The sequence below is a fragment of the Hemiscyllium ocellatum genome, chromosome 6, assembly GCF_020745735.1.
Source record: "Hemiscyllium ocellatum isolate sHemOce1 chromosome 6, sHemOce1.pat.X.cur, whole genome shotgun sequence".
In the NCBI taxonomy this organism is placed as follows: Eukaryota; Metazoa; Chordata; class Chondrichthyes; order Orectolobiformes; family Hemiscylliidae; genus Hemiscyllium; species Hemiscyllium ocellatum.
Window position 1 is genome coordinate 2924089 of NC_083406.1, and position 22325 is coordinate 2946413.

General features: G+C 41.1%; 1 protein-coding gene across 3 annotated transcripts; it reads right to left on the reverse strand.

Annotated features, from left to right (window-relative positions):
• Positions 1 to 774: 774 nt before the first annotated feature.
• zgc:172121 (uncharacterized protein LOC337599 homolog) lies at positions 775 to 22166 on the reverse strand. 3 transcript variants are annotated; one of them, XM_060825794.1, is made up of 8 exons: positions 22016 to 22166; positions 14646 to 14713; positions 10402 to 10574; positions 8719 to 8798; positions 7328 to 7489; positions 5247 to 5452; positions 3408 to 3484; positions 775 to 1142 (listed from the first exon to the last, which is right to left on the reverse strand). In XM_060825794.1, exons 1-8 carry the CDS (start codon positions 22091 to 22093, stop codon positions 1066 to 1068), a joined length of 921 nt encoding a protein of 306 aa, XP_060681777.1. In that variant the 5' UTR covers positions 22094 to 22166; the 3' UTR covers positions 775 to 1065. The 3 variants fall into 3 exon arrangements, with proteins under 3 accessions (XP_060681777.1, XP_060681776.1, XP_060681778.1); XM_060825793.1 differs by having other exon boundaries at positions 777 to 1142; positions 8719 to 8822; XM_060825795.1 differs by lacking the exon at positions 775 to 1142 and adding an exon at positions 2907 to 2990 and having other exon boundaries at positions 8719 to 8822.
• Positions 22167 to 22325: the final 159 nt, after the last annotated feature.

The following is a 22325-nucleotide window of genomic DNA, read 5'->3' on the forward strand; positions in this document are numbered from 1 at the left end:
AAAAAGGGAGAATTTCTTTTTCATTGGAACACATTGCTGGAAGGGATGACTGAAGCTGAAACATTGGAATAATGAGGGACAACATTATCTGCTATAATGGTAAAATTTCAATGGCATTGTGGAAATATGTGATTAAATATGCCTCCTCAATTAATTCCATGATGGCACCTTTCCTCATTTCCATTTATCAAGTATGATTTGGGTTGAGATTCTGTGCTGAGTGGTCATGAAAATTCTTGAAGTGATAGTGGCAACAGATTTTAAAATTTATTCACAGGATGTGGGTATTGCTGGCCAAGCCAGTGAACCAGATAGAGACTGAAGTGTGAAAAACCTCTGTCTTTATTCCTGATGAAGGGCTTTTGCCCGAAACGTCGATTTCGCTGCTCGTTGGATGCTGCCTGAACTGCTGTGCTCTTCCAGCACCACTGATCCAGAATCTGGTTTCCAGCATCTGCAGTCATTGTTTTTACCTTTTCCAACAATCAACCATGGTTTTACTGGTCACCATTAGTATCTTAATTTCTGATTGTTATTTAATTCAAATTCCTCCTTTTGCCAAGGCCAGAGTGGAACATGAGTCCCCAGAACATTATCTGGATCTCTAGCTGAATAGTACAGCAATTATATCACAAAGCTATTACCTTCCCTTGATTGGTCAGGAAGTTAGTTTGCCATTTTTAAACAAGTATCTAATATTTAAAACTGACACCTCACTCATTCAAAAATGCTGATAAATCTTGCAACAATTCAGTTTATTATGGAATATTAGTGCTGTTCCATGGAACTACTGATGCTTAAATATACTAAGGAAATTACTGTAAAGCTAGCTTTTTTAAGTAATATCGTTGCTGTAGAGAAGTCTATCTGCTGATCAAATGCTATTTACAAAGTCTAGAAAAATCAGCTTTTTGAGTCATTCCAAATTAAAACTTTGAAAGATCAAAGTCTGCTCTCATCCATTTGAAGATTAGATCAACACAATTGGAGTTAAACAGTAGGCCAAAAGAATTAGGAGCAATAAAGGTCCACAGCATTCACATTGTTCTTGCCAATATTCAAAGCTCAATCAGGTGACAAATCCAGTGCTAGGGTAGCTCGTAGCTCTGCGATATCAGCTGGAGTAGTTCTGCAACAGCCACCTATAACAGATCAGTATTTTCAATAATACTGAAGAATTGACCTCACTGCATATCTATAAATAAAGCTCAGGCATCCAAGAAACATCCAGCTTAATTATATACCTATTTAGTCAACATGCTAAATGGTACAAAATAGCTATGCTTAGCATCATGATTGCAGAGGGTTGTACAGCATTTGAAACACCTAAAAATAATAGCTAAGACAATTAATATTACAGCAAAAAATTCCTTCTGCTTCATATAAGGAATGGCTATTTCAGTTCATCCACAAGCATATGGATTCTCTGATGGTGCTGTTTATTAAGATTAGTAAATAATCCCCTCATCTCTGAATTTTGTAATCACAGTCAAAGCAATGATGGGAATATTGAAGCTAATTTGTAGGATCCTTACATTCAGGAAGCAGAATTTGTTCAGTGTCCAGATCTCCAGTGCTCTCCATTGACCCCAACGAATAGTGACAAAGGAGAACAATCTGAGAGATTTGGTTAAAAATCACACAACACCAGGTTATAATCCAATAGGTTTATATGGAAGCACTAGCTCCTTCATGAGGTAGCTGTGGGACAGAATCCTGTGGTGCACATTTTGGTCGGGCACCCATCTCTCAGCTCATGTTTAATAATGAATAAGGAACAACTTCAAAATAGAACAAATGGCTCTGCATATTCATATAGCAAGCATTCATATGCCCAAGCATTTCAACAGTGAATTATTTTTGAATTGACAGAAAGGTCCATTATTTAATACTTCATTTCAAAGGTGGTATCTCTTGACTTGGGATCAGGGAGGCGTGTCCTAAGTACAATGATTTGGAGTATTCTTCAAGAGACATATCAAACAGACATTTTAAAATATATGGAATCTTTGTGGATTAAGAGAATTCCAGTAGCTTAAAAATAATTAATTCTGGTGCGGAGGTTGCGAGGTGACCTTATAGAGGCTTATAAAATCACATGAGGAATAGATAAGGTGAATAGCAAAGGTCTTTTCCCTCAAGTAGGGGAGTTCAAAACTAGAGGGCTTAGGTTTAAGGTGAGATTTAAAAGTGACCTGAGGAGCAACCTTTTCCACACAAAGGGTGGTGCAAATATGAAATGAACTGCCAGAAGTAGTGGTAGATACAGGTATGGTTACAATATTTAAAAGATATTTATACATGGGCATGAATAGGAAAGGTTTAGAGGGATGTGGGCCAAACGGGACAAGTTTAGTTTTGGGAAATCTGGTTGGCATGGGTGAGTTGGACCAAATGGTCTGTTACTGTGGTGTATGACTCTATAACTATTTGTTTTCCCATGATCATTCCTAGTCATTGGCATAGTGAACTTGTAGTCCCCATTGGAAGCTGTATTGTAAAAGGGAAGGGCAGAACTTTATTCACATTGTTATCTTTCAAGGCCCTCTAAGTCCTTACTTCTTCTTAAGGTCCACCTTTTGGTCAGGGTTTTCGTCACCATATATAATAACTCCTTATTTGGCTTGGTGTCCATTTTTGTTTGAAACACTTCTGAGAAGTATCTTGGGGCATATTTTATATACTAAAAATGCTACATAAATTAAAATTCTTGTTGTTAAATGGTTACAGTCAATATTTAAAGGCAGATTGTTACTTAACATATGGAGTTAGCAGTTGTTACAGTCTTATATTTTAAGTTGTTCCAAACGTTATATATCAAAAGGGTAGGTAGCAAACACAAGCATTAGAAACACAAGAAGAAATAGAAACAAAATGAAGAAATTGAATAAAACAGACACCTTATCTTTCAAAATACAGGTTTACTCTCCAGTGGAGAGCCTATGCAGTGTTGATGCACTGTTTCCTTTCGGTTTAAAGGCTGGAGAGGTCTGTAGAGAGGTGGAATGGTTTGGTAATCAGTGTATGCTTATGCCTGTAGATGAACTTTGTAAAGGAAAAGCAGGATATTCTATGGCAATTTGTTTAATAATGATTAGTAAAGACACAAAACATTTATTTGAATCAAAGTATTTCAGATGCTGAAGATCTGAAATAAAAACCAAAGTGCTGCAGAAACTCAGCAGGTCTGGCAGCATCTTTGAAAACAGAAACAAAGTTAATGCTGAGTGCAATATAAAACCTAACCAATGGGGTTCCCATGGAGAAGAGTAATATTTGACACAAAAAGTTAACTGTTCCTCTCCCCACAGATGCAGCCAGACCTGCTGAGTACCTCAGCCTTTTGTTTGTATTTATTTGTTCTTGTTACTGCCTCTGGATACAAACTCAAGTTTCTAAAAACTTACCAATCCATTTAGCACCAAGTTCTTTCCATTCCAATGCAAACTTTGCAAGTTGGTTGTTGACTGGTTTTCTCTCCCAGCTGGAAATATAATTTATTGGAAACACAACATGAAGAAATCTATAGCCTCGGCATTATACAGCGCACAGAGAAAGGAATAAAAAGTTATTTTCTGTTTCAGTTTCATAGCACATTGTTTATCTAAACTTCTGGCCACTGTCTCCTAAATATAAAGTTGCATGAAAATAATCCAACAATGCGTCTAATAAAACAGAAACAATATTTTATCTTAATTAATCATGACTTTAAGTGAGATCAAATGCAATTGTGAATTCCTATAAATTATTTCTATCCACTTCATTCCAGATTAATTATTGTAACACTTTTCAAGTTTAACATATTTGCAAATTTGGGTTGATTCAGATATTTTCTGAGGTTCAATGATGTTAGTCACACTCCTATAGATGGTTTGATTCCCCGTGCCTTGCAGAAATTAGCTTTCACCGTTTTACACCTACTAGTGGGACATTGACTCGCTTCTCTGTAGCATTTGCCCATGTTTGTAAAAGTGTGTTATGACGTTGAAGTGGTGTACTGTACCTTTCAGAGAGTGAAAGATGTTTTGCACTGAGAAGTTGCAGGCACTTGTCATGTGACTGACTAGCAGTCTCAGTGCACTGGAAACTGGAAAATATGGAACATTTAGCTATAAACTAGATACCTCAATTGTTTTGACCACCATTTGAATTTAACCAGTTTAAAGTATGCCCCAGGATACTAAAACCCAATCAAATTTGAATTTTACTGTGTTGCCAACATCAAACCAATGTGACAATCCAATGCTTGAGGTATTAAAAAAAGCCAACATTTTGAGAGTTAGCCAGAAATAGAGAGTGACAAACTGCCATCTGGACAGACTGCTGATCAAACCACTCTCGATCAAAGCTACCTTTTTCACATGAAACGTCTTTGCAACAAAAGACCGAAGATGACCCAGGGAGATCTTCAGCCAAAAGAAGACAGATGCCACAACAACAGCTGCTGTTTGGTTTCAAAAATTAAGTTGATGTAAATTTAATAGGGGCTTTTATTAAATCAGTATATTGTTATAGAGTTGGAGGTAGATAACATACCTTAAAGAGAAAGGAGGCTTAGAGTTGTAAATCGTTGTTGTTTAATTTTCACTTTTAGAGTTAAAGAATAAAATTGATATTTTTCTTTAAATAGTAGAATTTGGGGAGTTCTCTGTCACTCATACTTTAACAGATTACGAGGTGAGGTGAGCTTTTGTGTCTTTGGTTTAGTTTGCAGAAGGGTTCACTGCTGTGTTGTAAAAAGTGTACCAAGTTAACAGGAGTTAAGGCATCAACTAAACTACTGGCAAGCTGATTTATTCAGTGATTAGAGAAACATCAAGTGAAATAAGTGACTTGGTTCTTCAGTTTAAGTTCTGTTTGTACACATTTGTACCGTTATCCAAGAATGGTCACAGCCACCCACCTTTACCATTGAAAATTCAGCTCCCGTTCTCAATCATTCATGTCTAATCATACTTGCAACTTCGCATTAATGTCCACGAACAGTAATTGATCTTTGCAATATCAGAAAGATTACTATGATTGGGAAACTAAAGGTTGAGAATCTGCATTGCACTTAAATCAATAGTTTAAGTTAAAGCTAAATGTTTTGAAGAACTATGAATGAATAATTTCACATCACGTCAAGCAAATAAACAGGACTAACCTGCTGAAAGAGATTTAGAAGAATTAAAAGTATTGCTAGTTTTAAAAATAGTCACTATTTATACAAACTATTTATATAGTTGTTGAAATAAATTACGTACTGTGTGTTAGGATTCCATGTTTCGCCACTGTTGGGATATACAATCCATCCTATTTTGGTACCCCTAGTTTTATTGGCACTCATAAGGAGTGGACTAATTATGTCAGGACAGCAGCAGTTTATTCCAACAGCCACCAACTGATCAGATTTAATTGGAAATTTCACTGCATCATCAAAGTTCTCTCCATGGGAAATACATTTCCCATCCTGAAATATAGATTGAAATAAAGATTAGAAATGAAGGTTAAAATTACAATGCAGATTCATACTCAGTCCCAATAATTCTCAGAATAAAACTGCAATCTGTATGTGAAATGATGAGAGATTGAAGGAGTATTTTAACTGTACATTAGCCTGTTGATAATTGCCCAGCTTGTTTTACACATATCTTGGCACAGCCCATTTCCAGGCTGTTTAGATGGCCACAGGGCAATCCAATACATCCAATAGAAAGGCCTGGGAGTAGAGCGGGAAATTGTGCAGGCAGAAGCAGCCCTCATTATTCTTCTGGATCCTAAAAACTCTTAAACAGCACTAGTGGAGTCAGGCAATTGAAAACTGATCTTTCCATGATGCCCACTCTTGCCAGAGATTTTTCGAATGAGCTAAGCATCCCTGGTATTTGTCTAGAACTGCAAATGATTTTAGCAAGTATGGGGCTAGATTTAAGCCCAATACCTGTGGTTTTAAAAATAAAGTCCCCACTCAGTTAGCTTGGTGTCTGCTCCAACGGGGACAGTCTAATGTCCCAGTAATAACCAGCACTCCTGCAAGATGCTCCTGCAACCACAGAACTACCAGCCACCCAATAAAGGGCTTTCCATGGAGCCATTACTTCCTGATCCTGAGGGGAGAAATCCCAGCTCCATCTATTGCCATAAAATGGATTGTTAATGACTATGGGGCAGATGATCACCCCTAGGCCAGACTCAACGCCAACACCTTAGGCAGAGGTTGGGAGATAGAAATCTCGTCAATGGTTATTGAGTAAGAACTTTTTTGATTCTACTTCTCCTCTAATTTCAGCAGATGGAGAGAGTTAAAACTCCCCTTCGAGTTTTTTCTTTGGCTGAACTCAGATGTATTTTCGAATAAAATTTACAATTTTTAGCCAGGCTTTCAAACGATCATTATAAAAAGTGCTTTTCTGTAGGAGGAAGTATTGTTGAAAATAAACCCAATTTGCCTTGGTTTGATATAATGACAGAAAAGTCTTTATTTTCAACTGTTCTATTCTTTCTTTACAAGAGATGCAGTGTTAGAACAGACACTTGTATTTTACTGTGTAAAATATCCTAATGGCATTTAGTATTCCAAGAACATTCATAACCATAAAAAGCATTAAACACTTAATTTCAATCCCAAAGTGCAATTTTTCTAATTGTAAACCTCACAAGAGATGTCAGAGAGAGTCATTCAGCTGATCTAGTTTATTCCTCATCCGTGGCTCAAGCCCTGGGCTTGAACTTTGAAGCTGTTTGCCTAAATGTTGACCTACAGACCATCACAGACATCTCTCATATGTGAAGAAATACTTTGTAACATAATCTCTGAGCTTGACCTTTACCGGATTGTATCTGTGGGCTGGATATTACATGTCCTTACTAAGGTTGAAGGAGAAGGGTGAGGGCTGGATGTAAAATCTGTCAGGTGCACAGCACATTGCTAATCATCCACTTCCAAATTTACTCCATAATAGTGAAGGGGGGGGGCTGTTTTGTTAAAAACTCAAGTTACCCTCACACTTTAAAAGGAGCTGGTTGCCTGTTTTTTCCCCTCTTTTCTCTTAACACGGCCAGAAGCACGGGGGAGGTGTGCTACTTCTGAAGAGTGGCCTGTTCTCATCAAAGGCACCCAAGAAAATAATACATCCCCTTCCTATCAACACAAACAACAAATCTGAACCTCCCTAGCCTCCTCCACATGGTAGGCAAACATCCTGCCCTATATTCCCCTTGACGTATCTCTCTCTGGGATCCATGGCTGTTTTACTTGTGAGCGTGCCTATGATTGAGGCAGCATCCATTCCTGAACCCTTGTCCAATATGCCAAATTCTTCAGGTTCAGACTATACCTCAGTACCTTGGCAGAAAATGACAGCCAAGCTTTAGTGTTAGGAAATTCCCTAAGAAGTTCCACCAGAGCTTCTCCTTCTTTCTGACTGGGAATTGTTTCCATAGCAATGAGATCCACTCCTGCAGTTATCAAAGACTGCATCTGAGGCCGATGCCAAGCCTTTAGTTCCTGTAACAAGCAACAAAAGATTGGATTCATTTATGAAATGATTTTAAAATTCTCCATGTGAATACTAAGCATGTGTGAAATTTGAAAATTATATACAACTTTAACTGAATTTCACTTTTTAGAAGATATTTTCTATTACACCACCATACAATTAGTCTATACTTTTCCAAGGAAGTAAAATCAGAGAAAGATATTAACTGGACTCCCATTCTTCTGTTGCTGATCTAAATATTTACCTTTCCAGAACTCTTAAGCTTTACAAATGTTTTAAAAAAGAAAATACAATATCTTTATCAAAATAATAGTTTAGTCTCCCAAAATTTTTAATGTTAGGACAACAAATACAATGATTCGATCCTTTAAGGAATGAAAGAGACTAGTTACACAACAAGTATGAGTTTGGCACAGACAAAGGGAGCTGGCTATACTAATAACATCCATGTCTCTTTCTGGCCAAGAGCTCTCATATTTAAGACAGTTGAATCAAGTGTTGGCAACCAGCATTCATAGAAACTCGAATCTGGAGTAGGCCATTTGACCCATTGAGCCTGCTCCATCATTCATAACTGATAATTTAACAACCAGTTTTCATGTACCTGGTTAGATGGCTGGCTTGTATGCAGACTGATGCCAATTGCATGTGTTAATTCCTGCACTGAGCTGAGGTGACCATGAAGGACTCTCCTTCTCAACCTTTCCTATTGCCTGTGGTATGGTGACCCTCAGGTTAAGCCACCACCAGTTGTCTCTCTAATGAGAAAGCAGCCCTATGGTCTGGTAGGATATGGTGACTTTACATTTTACCATTATACTGCTGTTCGATATTTCCTAGCAATGTGGTCAAGTTCACATTTTCCCACATCAGTTTTTGCATTATACATTCATCACGCTATACCTTACCTTATGCAAATTTGGTTGTGACTCAAATGCTGAGCTCATGCTTTTCAAATTAGCCCCCACCTGTATGTACTCCCTATGCAGAACCTCTTTTGTAGTCCCATTTGGCAGAGGCAGGAATGTCAAGTTTCATTTCCACAATCAATTTCCCAAGTGGTTATGATTCACAACCTTTAGTCCAGTACAATAATCATTACATGTATCTTTTTTGTCAAACTTAAACATCTCAATATACAACATATGAATATATCAAAGAATACCCTGTACAGATACAGACAATTGAATATCTTATCAATCATTCATATAAGATCATACAAGATTTGAGCCAATACCTCTTTAGTCATCGAATCAACATAATTTCCTGAGTATTCAGAACCATCATGCAGAAAAACTCCATAAGGCCCAATGGAACCTGCAATGAGAGGTTTTCTCCTCTCTCAGAATCACAAAATATTTTAATCAAATTATTAAGTTAACATGAAGACCTAAAATTAATTATATAGATAAAAATACTCGTGAAGAACTCAGCTATTCTTATCAATAAATTCCTAGGCTCAACCCATCTTGAGATGTTAATTATGCACAGACAGTTTTTTGGCAAGGGTACCACACTTAAGCATTGTGGAGAAACAACCTTTATTCCCAGTCATTGTCATTACTATATGACCCTTGCTAAAGTGGGCATGTATGTGCTGAGCTAAAACAAGATCAGGCTTGGCTGTGTTGCTTTGCATAATCAAATAGCCTGCTGACAGTCACCGTTAAAACACACACCTAAGTTGGAATCATTTTAGCAAAGCAGTGAAAGGAACATTCTTTACACAATACTTCTGTATGTATCAGCGCTTTCAAAAAAGAGTGAGAAAATACTGGAAAAAATACAAAATAAAACTTGGAAATATCTGCTGGATATAAGACAAATCCACTAAATTGCATCAATATTAATTCTTTCTATAATATTAGAAAACTTATTCAGAGTGATGGTCTGCTCACTCCACTGTTTTTGATAGCTGTCATAAATATATGCACAGAAGGAGGCCATTCTGCCTGTTACATTCATACAAGCTCTCTGCAACAGCAAGCAACTCATATTGTTCATCTAACTTTTCCACATAATCCACCGAAACTTTCTTCATTGGATTATGATCCAACTTTCTTATGAAAGCCGTAATGGAATCTGCCACCACATTCCCAGATAGTGCTTTGCAGATCCTAACCACTCATTATGAACAAAAGGCTTTGTTTCATGCTGCCATTGCTTCTTTTGATAATCATATTGAATCGGTCTCATCTGGTTGCCAGTTCTCTGACCAATGGGAGCAGTCTTGCCCTATATCCTCTGCACAGGCCCCCTCATGAATTTTAAAGAGGTCTACAAAATCTCTTTCCATACATCTCTTCTCCAAGAACAACAAGTTTCTCTGTTCCTCATCTCTGGTCTCATTCTCCAGAGTCTTTACAACACTTGTAACGCATTTTTATCTCCAAGTCTTGGCCCAGAGAAATAGAGGCAATACTCCAATCAAGGGCAAATTCTGTGTTTGCTCTAAACTTATCATAACTTCCTCATTTATGCTCTAAGCCCCTCTTTAGAAAAGCCAGGATGCCATTTGCTTTATTAACCACTTCTTCGCTGCATTGCAATCTGCGATGGAAAATGCACTAAGTCTGCAGATGCTTTCACTCCAGCATCCCCTTTCGAACACTTGTCATTTACAGCTGTTAGCAACAGGAATCGTTTTCAAATTGGTAATACATTGGGTCTGTGCCAACAACTTGACAAAAATTACATATTAAAATTACACACTAACATTGGCCATAAAATATGAGGAATTTACAAACTCAAGGCAATAATTCAAAGCATCATGTCATAGACTGGGAAGTATAGACTTACATTTTGCTTCTCAATTTATTTTAAAAAATACTTGGTCTTCACTCACGTTGAAGCCTTGCAAGTCTGAAAACAAATCTGAACATTGTTAAAAATACAATGCCAACCACAGCTGCAAACGTACCGGAATTTCTGGATTCTGAGAGAAACTCAGCAACAGCCTCTTTAGCGAGGTATACACCTGACTGTAAAAGCTGAGCTGCCTCCTCGGATTTTAAATCAAGATACTTAACAAATCCTGCCAGAGTTGCCTGGTATGTGGCTGTGGTAATTACATCGGCACCACTAGAAAGGTACCTAGAAGTGAAACAATAATTCTGAAAACTATTTTGAAGTACAGAGATACTAATAAGTCTGTATGCAATGCCATATTAACTTCACAATATGATGGATTTTTCATTAGAAATGCCAAAGGTTAGGAAGGTGCTATTTGCTTGGAGTGCAGTGCAGGATTAGAATGAATTCGTTGTAATGGTGTTTACTAAAAAAGGGTATACATTCAAAATATTGATAGAAATGGGGGTGTGCTGGATACATAAAGGATAGGGTGGAGGTTGGTAGCCATCCTTTCCATTTCATGCTGCCTATGCTTTAAGTAGATAAGTACCTGACCCACATGCTGTGCATTCCTGTATACCGAAAGAGGTGGATACAACAGAAAGGCCTCCCATAATTTTAGATTAGATTAGATTACTTACAGTATGGAAACAGGCCCTTCAGCCCAACAAGTCCACACCGACCCGCCGAAGCGCAACCCACCCATACCCCTACATTTACCCCTTACCTAACACTACGGGCAATTTAGCACGGCCAATTCACCTGACCCGCACATCTTTGGACTGTGGGAGGAAACCGGAGCACCCGGAGGAAACCCACGCAGACACGGGGAGAATGTGCAAACTCCACACAGTCAGTCGCCTGAGGCGGGAATTGAACCCAGGTCCCTGGCGCTGTGAGGCAGCAGTGCTAACCACTGTGCCACCGTGCCGTGTGATTTTCTAATCACAGATTGCAGAACCACTGAACTGTTACAGCACAAAGGCCATTCAGCCCATTGTGCCTGCACCAGCTCTTCACACAAGCATCATTGCCTTGTGCCAATCTCCTGCTTTTCCACCCAAATCCATGAACGCTATTTCTATCCAAGTAATCATCCAACGTTGTCTGGAATGCCTCAATTGAATCTGCCTACATTACATTCCCAGGCACTTCATTCCATATCTTAACTACTTGTTATGTACAGAAATGTTTTCACACAACAGTCTTGCTTCAGTTGCACAACACTTTGACACAATGCCCTCTCATTTTTTTTCCTTTTATGAGTGGAAACAGCTTTTCCCCATCTGCTCGGTCCAGTCTGTGCATGAACTTGAAAACCTGTCTGATCTCCCCTCGGGTATCTTCTTTCCAAGGAGAACAGTCCAACCGTCTTGGAACCATTCTTGTAAATTGTCTCTACTCTCTCTCCAATGCTTCTTGCCTAAATATGGGGGTGGTGTTAGCTCTGCTTCCTGAAGTCAACCCTATCTAGGATCCCAGTTCATTTGCACATTGGTCAAATTCAAGATTGTTTATTTTTCGACTACAATATAGTTCAGCTAGATCTAAAATAGCACTTTATATACCAGACAGTAAAGTAAATTTTACATTATTAAAAAGTCTCTGCATCTCTCAAGTTCATAACAATTCCAATTGAGACATTTTTCCAATTCAGCCACTATCTATGCAGTGGCTCTTCCAAGTCAGATTGTCAACTTTGTGCCAAGCAATGTTGAACTTGGACAATTTTGACAATCGTGGGATCACTGGATTAAAGTAGGTCCACAATCACTTCAGTCAACAAACCCAGGATCCCAGTTTGCTAGCATTTCATCCATATTCCTCTAATCCTCCCTATTCATGTACCCATCCAGATGCCTTTTAAATCTTGTTATTGTACCAGCCTCCACCGCTTCCTTTGGCTGCTCATTCCATACACGCAGCATCCTCTGCATGAAAAAGCTATCCATTAGGTCCCTTTTAAGTCTTTCCCCTCAGCTTTAACCTATGCCTTCTAGTTTTGGACTCCCTTACCCTGGAGAAAAGACATTAGCTATTCACCCTATCCATGCCTGCCGTGATTTTATAAACCTTTATATTCTATCATTCTATATAAATGCATGTACTTTCTTGCTGAGTTATACAAAATAAAGTCCCAGGATAGGTGCTCAGTGATCTAGGAGAAAGTGAGCACTGCAGATGCTGGAGATCAGAGCTGAAAATGTGTTGCTGGAAAAGCGCAGCAGGTCAGGCAGCATCCAAGGAACAGGAGATTCGACGTTTCGGGCATAAGCCCTTCTTCATTCCTGAAGAATGGCTCATGCCCGAAATGTCGATTCTCCTGCTCCTTGGATGCTGCCTGACCTGCTGTGCTTTTCCAGCAACACATTTTCAGCTCAGTGATTTAGGTCAACTGTGATCTAAATGCAGCCTGCCAACATTCACTGTCTGGGTAGAAATGTCTAACAGCAGCACATAAATAATAACACCTGGGTGGAGATGCTGAATGTTCACGTGCATCTACACAGGTAGAGTCCAGCATTGGTCAACTCCTCCAGAAAAAGGAAAAAAACCTCCATCAAGGATTTAAGGTCTTCTAATACTGGCTGACATCAGAACAAGCAGAAATTTAGAATAGGAGGACATTTATCACAGCAAACTAAAATATTTGTGGAAAAATGTTGGCTAAAGGGATTGCAATGAAAACAGAACATGAGTTAGGCAGGAGGATATTACAGGACGTCAATAGTAACATGAATAGCAGCCATCACTTATGCACTATACAACCAAGGCAAAAGCAATTTGAAAGCCATCAAGACTACAACTTAACTTAATGGAAATATAATTAATGGATCTTAGTCAAATAAACTCTCTGCACTCAGGTTCTCCAGAAATCTTTTTTGGACACAGGAGTGCTCACTGAGCTAAAAATATGACCACAGCCAAATACAGTACTGCTCCTCAGATGCTACCTGAACTGCTGTGCTCTTCCAGCACCACTAATCCAGAATCTGTTTCAGCATCTGCAGTCATTGTTTTTACCAAGCCAAATACATACTGCCAATGCAGATTCAGGAACTACTCCTGAAACTCACCTACCTCCACAGGTTCTGGCAGCTTTGCTAAAAGTTTCCAACCTGATCCACTTTTGTTTGATTTCCCAGAATCTGCTTTTTTGTGGATAGTGACACCTCACGTTTAACATACTCCTATCCACTCGTGTACAACAGACTCAGCTAACCAACTTGTATCCACTCGTGTACAACAGACTCAGCTAACCAACTCCTATCCACTCGTGTACAACAGACTCAGCTAACCAACTCCTATCCACTCGTGTACAAGAGACCGAGCTAACCAACTCCTATCCACTCGTGCACAATAAACTGAGCTAACCAACTCCTATCCACTCGTGTACAATAGACTGAGCTAACCAACTCCTATCCACTCGTGTACAATAGACCGAGCTAACCAACTCCTATCCACTCGTGTACCATAGACTGAGCTAACCAACTCCTATCCACTCGTGTACAATTGATTGAGCTCCACAATCACTGTATCAAATTGAAGCTCCAAGTCCTGCCACATCCAGCTGTGGAAACAACTAACTCGAAGAGGAGATGCCGCTATAATTATCCCTATTCTCAATGACAGAGGGGAGCAGCACAACAGCACAAATGGCATTTGCAACATCTTCAGCCTGAACATCCTGTTTACTGCACCACAGAAACAGCTGAAGGCATTGGTTACTGTAAAGTCTATGGGCCCTGGCATTGTCCAAACTATAGTAGAGAGGACCTGCTGCATTCCGAACCAAGATGTTGCAATACAACCATAACACTGGCATCTCCACAATAATTTGGAAAATTGTCCTGTTCATGAAAACAGGAAAATCCAATCCAAACAACCAGCACCCGATCAATGGATCCCTTAATAATTGATGCAAACTATTAAAGAGTCTTTGCAAGTATCAATAAAAACTGTAGGTTCCTGAGACATTTTAAAGAAATTACAGATTTCCCTTACTGTGCTGCTTCAAAGGTTGCCACAACGCCTGCATGTAAAGGAAGTAGTGAGGGTAAGTGTGCTATTTTGTAAAAGTTAAAATTTGATAAAATAAACACATTGAGTGGTGACGTGGCAGTTAAGTAGAGAAGCCTAATGCATATGTAACAAATATCTCATAAAATATAAAATGTGTGTAGACATCTGCTGATGTCAGGTCCTTTCCAATTCACAACTTCAACGATGCAACAATTAGGCTATATTTCTAACATTGAACTAAAGAACAAAATATTCAAAAAAGGTAAAAACAAAAATAGCTACTATTACCTTGCATGCACAGTTTTGATTGCCTGTGGATTCGTTTGCAATATTCTGGCACTCCACAATGGATCATCCTATTACAAATAAAAGCATTAATTATAAGAATGCAACTCGATCTACATCTCCTGTGCTATTAGTTCAAATCAGAACAATAAAAATCACTGCCAGTGAGTATATCAATCCATATGAGCCAGTAGCTATTGTTGGTGAACTATATACAGTCAGAGTTATACACTTCTTCCTACAGTTGCTCACTCCGAATAAAGTTATTCCAGGGGATACAGTTTTTCATTGAATACGATATCAATAACCTTTGACCTGTTATTTCCAAAACCATGCACGATAAAACTATTTTGTCTAAGTTTATATTAATATATCTTTTCTAGCTTTGTGCTTTCTTCTAGGTTAGCTTTGTGTAAATAGCAGGTCTCCATATCAAATTAGCTCAGGTCAAAGCTCTGAGATGATAATTGTTGTGGGAAATTTATAAGATTTCATTTTAGGCCTTACCATTGCAATTTTTCTAGTCCAACAGCAAAGAGATAAAAGTGGAATCCTTGACTCTTGAGAGAATTTATTTGCCTGTTAGAGTCTGGACTAGGGAGAGACTAAAGCTTTCCGAGCACTGTCCTGTTGTGCAGTTTTCCAGGTAGGTCGGGGCATGCTCAGGCAGTTGCTCTTGGCTCCATCCTTCACTCCTTTATTAATGTTGCCTCATGGATGGCTGGGCTTGGGGCTGGCTCATTGTTTTCTCTCTCTCTCAATTCAAGGTTTCATCAACTCTGCAACTAGAGGCTAACTCAATGCCTGATTAGTGCTAATAAAGAAAAAAATGCAGCAAGGCAGCAAGCAATGATCACAGTAAGTACTGAGAAAGCAATGCACACATGCACACTCAACCTAAACATTCCAAACAAAGCTGAAAATGAAATGTCATCCTAGGGAAGCTACAAAACAGGACTACTTGTGTGCTAAAAAATGAGTGAAAGACAGAGTTAAGTAACACCACAACCAAAGGATCCGATCTAAACTCTGCAGAGCTGCCACATCCAGTCATAAATGATGGTGAACAATTAAACAATTCACTTAAGGAGGTGGATCCACAAATATCCTTATCCTCAATAATGAAGAAGCCCAGCAGATCAGTGCAAAAGACAAGGCTGAAACATTTGCAACATTCTTCAGCCAGAAGCGCTGAATAAATAATCTATCTCCGCCTCCTCCATAGGTCCCCAAAATTAGTAAAGTGATGAAAGGGGTCATCAACAGTGCTATCAGGCAGCATCTGCTCACTGATGCCAGTTTGTGATCCAACAGGGCCATGTAGCTCCTGACTTCCTTGGTTCAAACAGAATTGGTCAAAAAGGATTGAATTTCCAGAGACTGAGGTGAAAGAGGCTGCCCTTACCAATCAGGACAGCACTTGACAGAGTGTGGTATCAAAAAGCCCTAGCTCAACTACTGTGAATGGAAATCAGGAGAAAACTCGGCATTGGTTCGAGCTATACAAAGCACAAAGGAGAAGATATTTCTGGCTGTTGGAGGTCAGTCATCTCAGCTCCAGGATATCTCTGGAGTTCCTCAGGATAGTGTAAGGGCCAATCATCTTCAATTGTTTCATCACAGACTCTTCCTCCATCCTAAGGTCAGAAGTGGGGATGTTCACTGATGATTACATAATATTCAGCACCATTCATGACTCCTCAGATACTGAAGCAACCCATGATCAAATGCAGAAATAACCAAGCTTGAGCTGACAAATGGTAAGTAATACTCATACCATTTAAGTGCTAGGCAAAAAGCACATCTAACAAGGAGGAATCCAATCATTGTCCCGAGACATTCCATAACATCATCATTGTTGAATTGTCCACTATCAACATCTTGGGGGTTACTATTGACCAGAAACTGAATTGGACTAATGATACAAATACAGGAGCTGCAAGAGCAGTTTAGAGATTAGGAATCCTGCAATGGATGACTGACCTCCTTACTTTCAAAATGTGTCTACCATTGAAAAGGCGCAAGTCAGGAGAGAGATGGAATACTCCCCATTTGCCTGAATGAGGGCAGTTCCAACAACACTCAAGCTTGACACAATCCAGAACAAAGCAGCTCTCTTGATTGCCATTTGCACAAAAGTCCACGCCCTACACCTTTGATGCACTCTAATAGTAATGTGTAGAATCTATAAGATGTGTTGCAGAAATTCCCCAAGGCTCCTCTAACAGCACCTTCTAAATCGAGAAGGACAAAGGCAGAAGATACATGGCACCACCCCATGCAAGTTTCTCTCCATACCATTCAGCATCCTGAGTTGGAAATAGAACATTGTTCGCTCAGTGTCGCTGGGTCAAATCATGGAATTCTCTCAATGAGACTATACGAAATAAGAACAGATGTAGGTTGTTTGGCTCCATGAGCCTGTTCCACCATTCAATGAGATCATGGTTCTGATTCAACACTCTCCACCTTCACTTTCTTGCCTCTTCCCCATAACCCTTGATTCCCCGAATGATCAAGAATCATTCTCAGCCTTTATTACACACAAGGATATTTCCCACAATGCTCTCTGTGGCAAGGTGTTACAAAGACTCTCAACCCTCAGTCTTAAATTGATTAACTTATTAATTCTGAGAACTTCGGTTCCAGACTCTCCCAAAAGGGGGAAAATTCTCTCAGCATTTATTCTGTCAAGTCCCTTAAGAATCTTGTATGTTTCAATCAGACCAGCTCTCATTCTTCCACAGTCTCCTAAATAAAATCCAAATCTGCTTAACGTTTGCTTATAAGACAATCTGTCCATCCTTGAATCATCCTCACAAGCCTTCTTTGAACTACCACCAACAAACTAACATTTTAAAAATTTTATTAAATCCCTAATGGCATTGTGGGGGTCTAGCTGCCAAATAGAAGGCAGTCCATCTTCTCAAGGGCACCATACAGTAAAAGCTTGCACAGTCAATGATACCAGAATCCAATGAATGAATTAAAAAATGTCACCAGACTGCACTGGTGCAGGAGTGCTGCCTCAGATAGTCTTTACTGGCTAGTTCAATGAATTCTGTGGTCAATGGGAGTTAATTAATGGAATTCTGTAATGCTAAACTCTCAACCTACTTCTAACAGCTGTTGGGAAATTAAGAGTAAATCCAGTAGCCGCAACCACTGTAGGTGGTTGGCAATTCAACTTGTCCCATGCAGATGCTCCGATTGATGACTTGGAGATGGACTGAGTTAACCCTACAGGTTGTAATGTCATTGAGAAAGCTAGAAGGTATAATACGTAGTGTAGTTTGCGATCTTGGAGATTTGCAGCTCAGGTTGTAAGTTTGCTGGCTGAGCTGGGAGATTTGTTCTCAGAAATTTCATCACCATGTTAGGTAACATCATCGCTGAGCCTTCAATGAAGTGCTGGTGTTCTGTCCAGCTTGCTATTTTTCTGTCATAGTCTGTTGTGGTGGGTAATGTCACTTCTGGTACTTTGTCTGAGGGTTTGATAAATGGGGTCCAAATTGGTATGTTTGTTAATGGAGTTCCGATTTGAATGCCAGGCCTCTAGGAATTCCCATGCATGTCTTTGTTTAGCCTGTCCCAGTCGGATTGGTGTCTCTCTTCGTCTGTGTGTGGGGATACTAGTGACAGTTGTTCATGTCTTTTGGTGGTTAGTTGGTGCTCATGTATCCTAGTGGCTAGTTTCCTGCTTGAGCACGAACTAGCCACCAAAAGACATGACCAACTGTCACTAGTTTCCACACACACGGACGAAGAGGGACACCAGTTCGACTGGGGCAATACCTCCATCCTGGGACAGGCTAAACAAAGACAAGCACAGGAATTCCTAGAGGCCTGGCATTCAAACCAGAACTCCATTAACAAACATATTGATTTGGACCCCATTTATCAACCCCTCAGACAAAGAGCCAGGCGTGATACCACCCACCACAACAGACCAAGACAGATAAATAGCAAGCAGGACAGAACACCAGCACTTCATCAGAGGCTCACTGATGATGTTACCTCGCATGGTGATGAAACGTCTGAGAACAAATCTACCAACTCAGCCAGCAAACTTACAACCACAATCATATAGGGTAATCTTTGGGACACAGCCAATGGCTGGGACATGCTTTCCCCGAAACATTTTCAGTTGAAGTGATCAAAGGCAAGTTTGCTTCAACACAGAGGCACTGTAAATGGTTGTTTCTTCAGTCTCTGGGAATCCAGTTGGAGTAGTTATTCAGATGCAAGTGTTTATAAGAGCTCCAAAGATAACTATGGGCAGATATCAATCAGAGCTTTTTATTAATTTGTGGGATGTGGGTGTCACAAGCTAACCAGCATGTATTCCCTGTCCCTAGTTACCCTTGATGAGGTTTTGTAGCAAATGCTATAACTGAATGGCTTGCTAGGCTATTTCAGAGGGTAACTGAGAGTCTGGAGTCACATGTTGGCCAGACCTGGTAAGGATCGCTAATGTCCTTCAGGGAAGGACATCTATGAACCAGATGGGTTTTTCTGATAATCGACAATGGTTTCATAGTCATCAGTAGATTCTTTATTCCAAATATTTCTTGAATTCAAATGCCACCATTTGCGATTTTAAACCAGGTCCCCAGACAATTAGTTGAGTTTCTGGATTAATAGTCTAGCAATAATACCGTAGGCTATCACCTCTATTTACATAATAGGATGGAGTGGGCCATATTTATATAACCAGATGGGGGGGCAATTTACACAAGAGGCCAAGGGCGTGACCTGCGTGTATAATTAACTATGGACAGGATCTGCTTTCCAATGAGCCAATTCAATGCCCAGGCGCTGTTCCATCTACATATAAAAAAGTATGGATCTGTAAATCAGAAAAAGACAGAGATTGCTGCAACAACTCAGCAGTTCTGGCAGCAACTGTGGAGAGAAAGCAAAGTTAACATTTCAAGTCCAGTGATCCTTCTTCAGAACTGATTGTAACAGGGAAAAGGTTGGTACATGTGCAAGTGAAAGGATGGAGGAAAGAGGAAAGAGTATATGTAGGAAGGATGGAGCCCAGAAAAAGAAAAACAGTTGGGCAGTCAAAGAGTCGGTAAAAATCAGCCTGGGAGAATGAGTAGCGGCTAATGGGGGCCATTAGTTTACTGGGCTGTTTGTGATAGCAGCCCATGTGACGTCAGGGTCTGGTGTGTGGGGATTGGGTAAGGACAATGTGGATGTGCTCAGGCCCTAAAATTATTGAATTCGATAAGAGTCCAGAGGCTGCAGGTTCCCAAGCAGGAAATACAATGTTGTTCTTCCAGCTTGTGCTGAGCTTCGTTGACACTGCAGCAAATCCAAACCAGGTGTTGGCCTGAGAGCACAGTAGTCTTGAAATCGCAGGCAACTGTAAGGTCAGAGTACTTTTTGCAGACAGAACTTGGGTGTTCTGCAAAGCAGTCACCCAGACTATGCTTCATCTCCCCAGTGTCTCTCTCCTGCTTCCTGTAAAGACTCCATTCCATCACATTTGTTCCAATGGTGTCAACTTCAACCGGGAGCCTCCGATATGTCCACTTCTTCCTCAACCAAGGATTCCCCACCAGTGTGGTTGGTGGGTCAGATACAGCTGAAGGCCCTATCTCCTACACTTTCAGCCCTCACTCCTCCTCTTCCTTCCCAGAACAGCAACAGTCTCCATCACCTTCACCCACCAGCATCCTCCTGCAAAAGGATTATGAGCCACCATCTCCAACAGCAGCCAGACACACATTCCCCTCCCCTCCCATGTTCCCTGTGATAAACTCTGGTCCACTCCTTCTCCAATCCCAACATCTCCCCAAAAGCCCACAGCACCTTCCCGTGCAATTCACAGAAGGTATAACACCTGTTTATTCACTTCCTCCCTTCTCACTAAACAAAAGAGTTGGAATATAAAAGCAGAGATGTGCTACTGAGACTTTATAAAGCTCTGGTTAGGCCCCATTTGGAGTACCGTGTCCAGTTTTGGTTCCCACACCTCAGGAAGGACATACTGGCACTGGAACGTGTCCAGCGGAGATTCACACGGATGATCCCTGGAATGGCAGGTCTAACATATGAGGTACGGCTGAGGATCCTGGGATTGTATTCGTTGAAGTTTAGAAGATTGAGGGGAGACTTAATAGAGACGTACAAGATAATACATGGCTTGGAAAGGGTGGACGCTAGGAAATTGTTTCCGTTAGGCGAGGAGACTAGGACCCATGGACACAGCCTTAGAATTAGAGGGGGTCAATTCAGAACAGAAATGCGGAGACATTTCTTCAGCCAGAGGGTGGTGGGCCTGTAGAATTCATTGCCACGGAGTGCAGTGGAGGTCGGGACGATAAATGTCTTCAAGGCCAAGATTGATAGATTCTTGTCGTCTCGAGGAATTAAGGGCTATGGGGAGAACGCTGGTAAGTGGAGTTCAAATGCCCATCAGCCATGATTGAATGGCAGAGTGGACTCGATGGGCCGAATGGCCTTACTTCCACTCCTACGTCTTATGGTCTTAAGATTCTGGACGTAACTTTCAGGTGAGGCAGTGATTTACCTGGACTTCACTTAATCTAGTCTATTGCATCCGCTGCTCACAATGTGGTCTCCTCTATATTGGGGAGATAAAACACAGACTAGGGGGGGTGACCACTTTGTGAAACCCCTACATTCTGTGTGCAACAGTGCCCTTGAGCTTCTTATTGTCTGCCACTTTAACATACCATCATGTTTCCCTGGACTGGCTGCAGTGCTCCAGCAAATCTCATTTTCCACTTGGGAAACCTGCAGCTTTCGGGTCTCGATGATGTGGAGGAGCCGATTGGGGTGGACAAAGTTTAACAAAAATAAAAATCACACAACACCAGGTTAGACTCCAACAAGTTGACTCGGAAGCACTGGTTCTCAGTGCGCTGTGAAGTCAGCGCTTCCAAATAAACCTAGCGCTGTGTGAATTTTAACTTCAGGAGCCAATATTGAGTTGAATGGTTTAGGGCCTGGGCACCAGCTCCTCGGATTTACCCCAACCCTAGGCACCAAGCCTGGTCATCCCAAGGGCTACCACCCCATTATCTGCTCCTAACCATCTCCATTCTCCCAGACTGACCATGACCCACAGTCTGCTCTGGGCCTCACCCACAGCCCACCCTCAGTACAACCGCCTGATGAAGGGGCAGCGCTCCCGAAGCTGCTGCTTCCAGCTGCACCTGTTGGATTATAACCCGGTGTGGTCCAGCCCAGCGCCGACACCGACACCGACCCCGGCCCCTCCACATCACTTCAGCAAACCCCGTACAGCCTCAGGCCGGGCCCAGTCAGTGGTGGGAGCTGAAGCCGCCACCCTCCTGCCTTCCCTCCGCAGGCGCTGACGGAGCCGCCGCGGTCACCTGCAGATCCACACCGCCCGCCTCCAGCTCGGTCGCCAAACCGCCATCGATAACGGTCACCTCCGGCCTGCCGTCCATCCCCGCCCCCCTCGGCCGGACAGCGCCCCACAGAGACACCCGGCACCCGCCGCCAACCGCCAGCCCCGTTTGACAGGAGGTGCCCCTCTGAATGCGTTCCGCCGGCTCCTTCCGGTGATCTTGCTTCCTGCACCCCCCAGGTCTGAAATGGAGGTGCCCCTCTGAATGCGTTCCGCCGGCTCCTTCCGGTGATCTTGCTTCCTGCACCCCCCCCAGCTCTGAAATGGGGTGC

Coding starts and splice junctions, on each gene's coding strand:
- zgc:172121 (XM_060825793.1), bottom strand. CDS start 22,093: ATGGACGGCAGGCCGGAGGTGACCGTTATCGATGGCGGTTTGGCGACC. Junction 7,490..8,718: donor TTGATTCGATGACTAAAGAG/GTATTGGCTCAA, acceptor TGCTTGTTACAG/GAACTAAAGGCTTGGCATCG. Junction 3,485..5,246: donor ACATGGAATCCTAACACACA/GTACGTAATTTA, acceptor TTATATTTCCAG/CTGGGAGAGAAAACCAGTCA.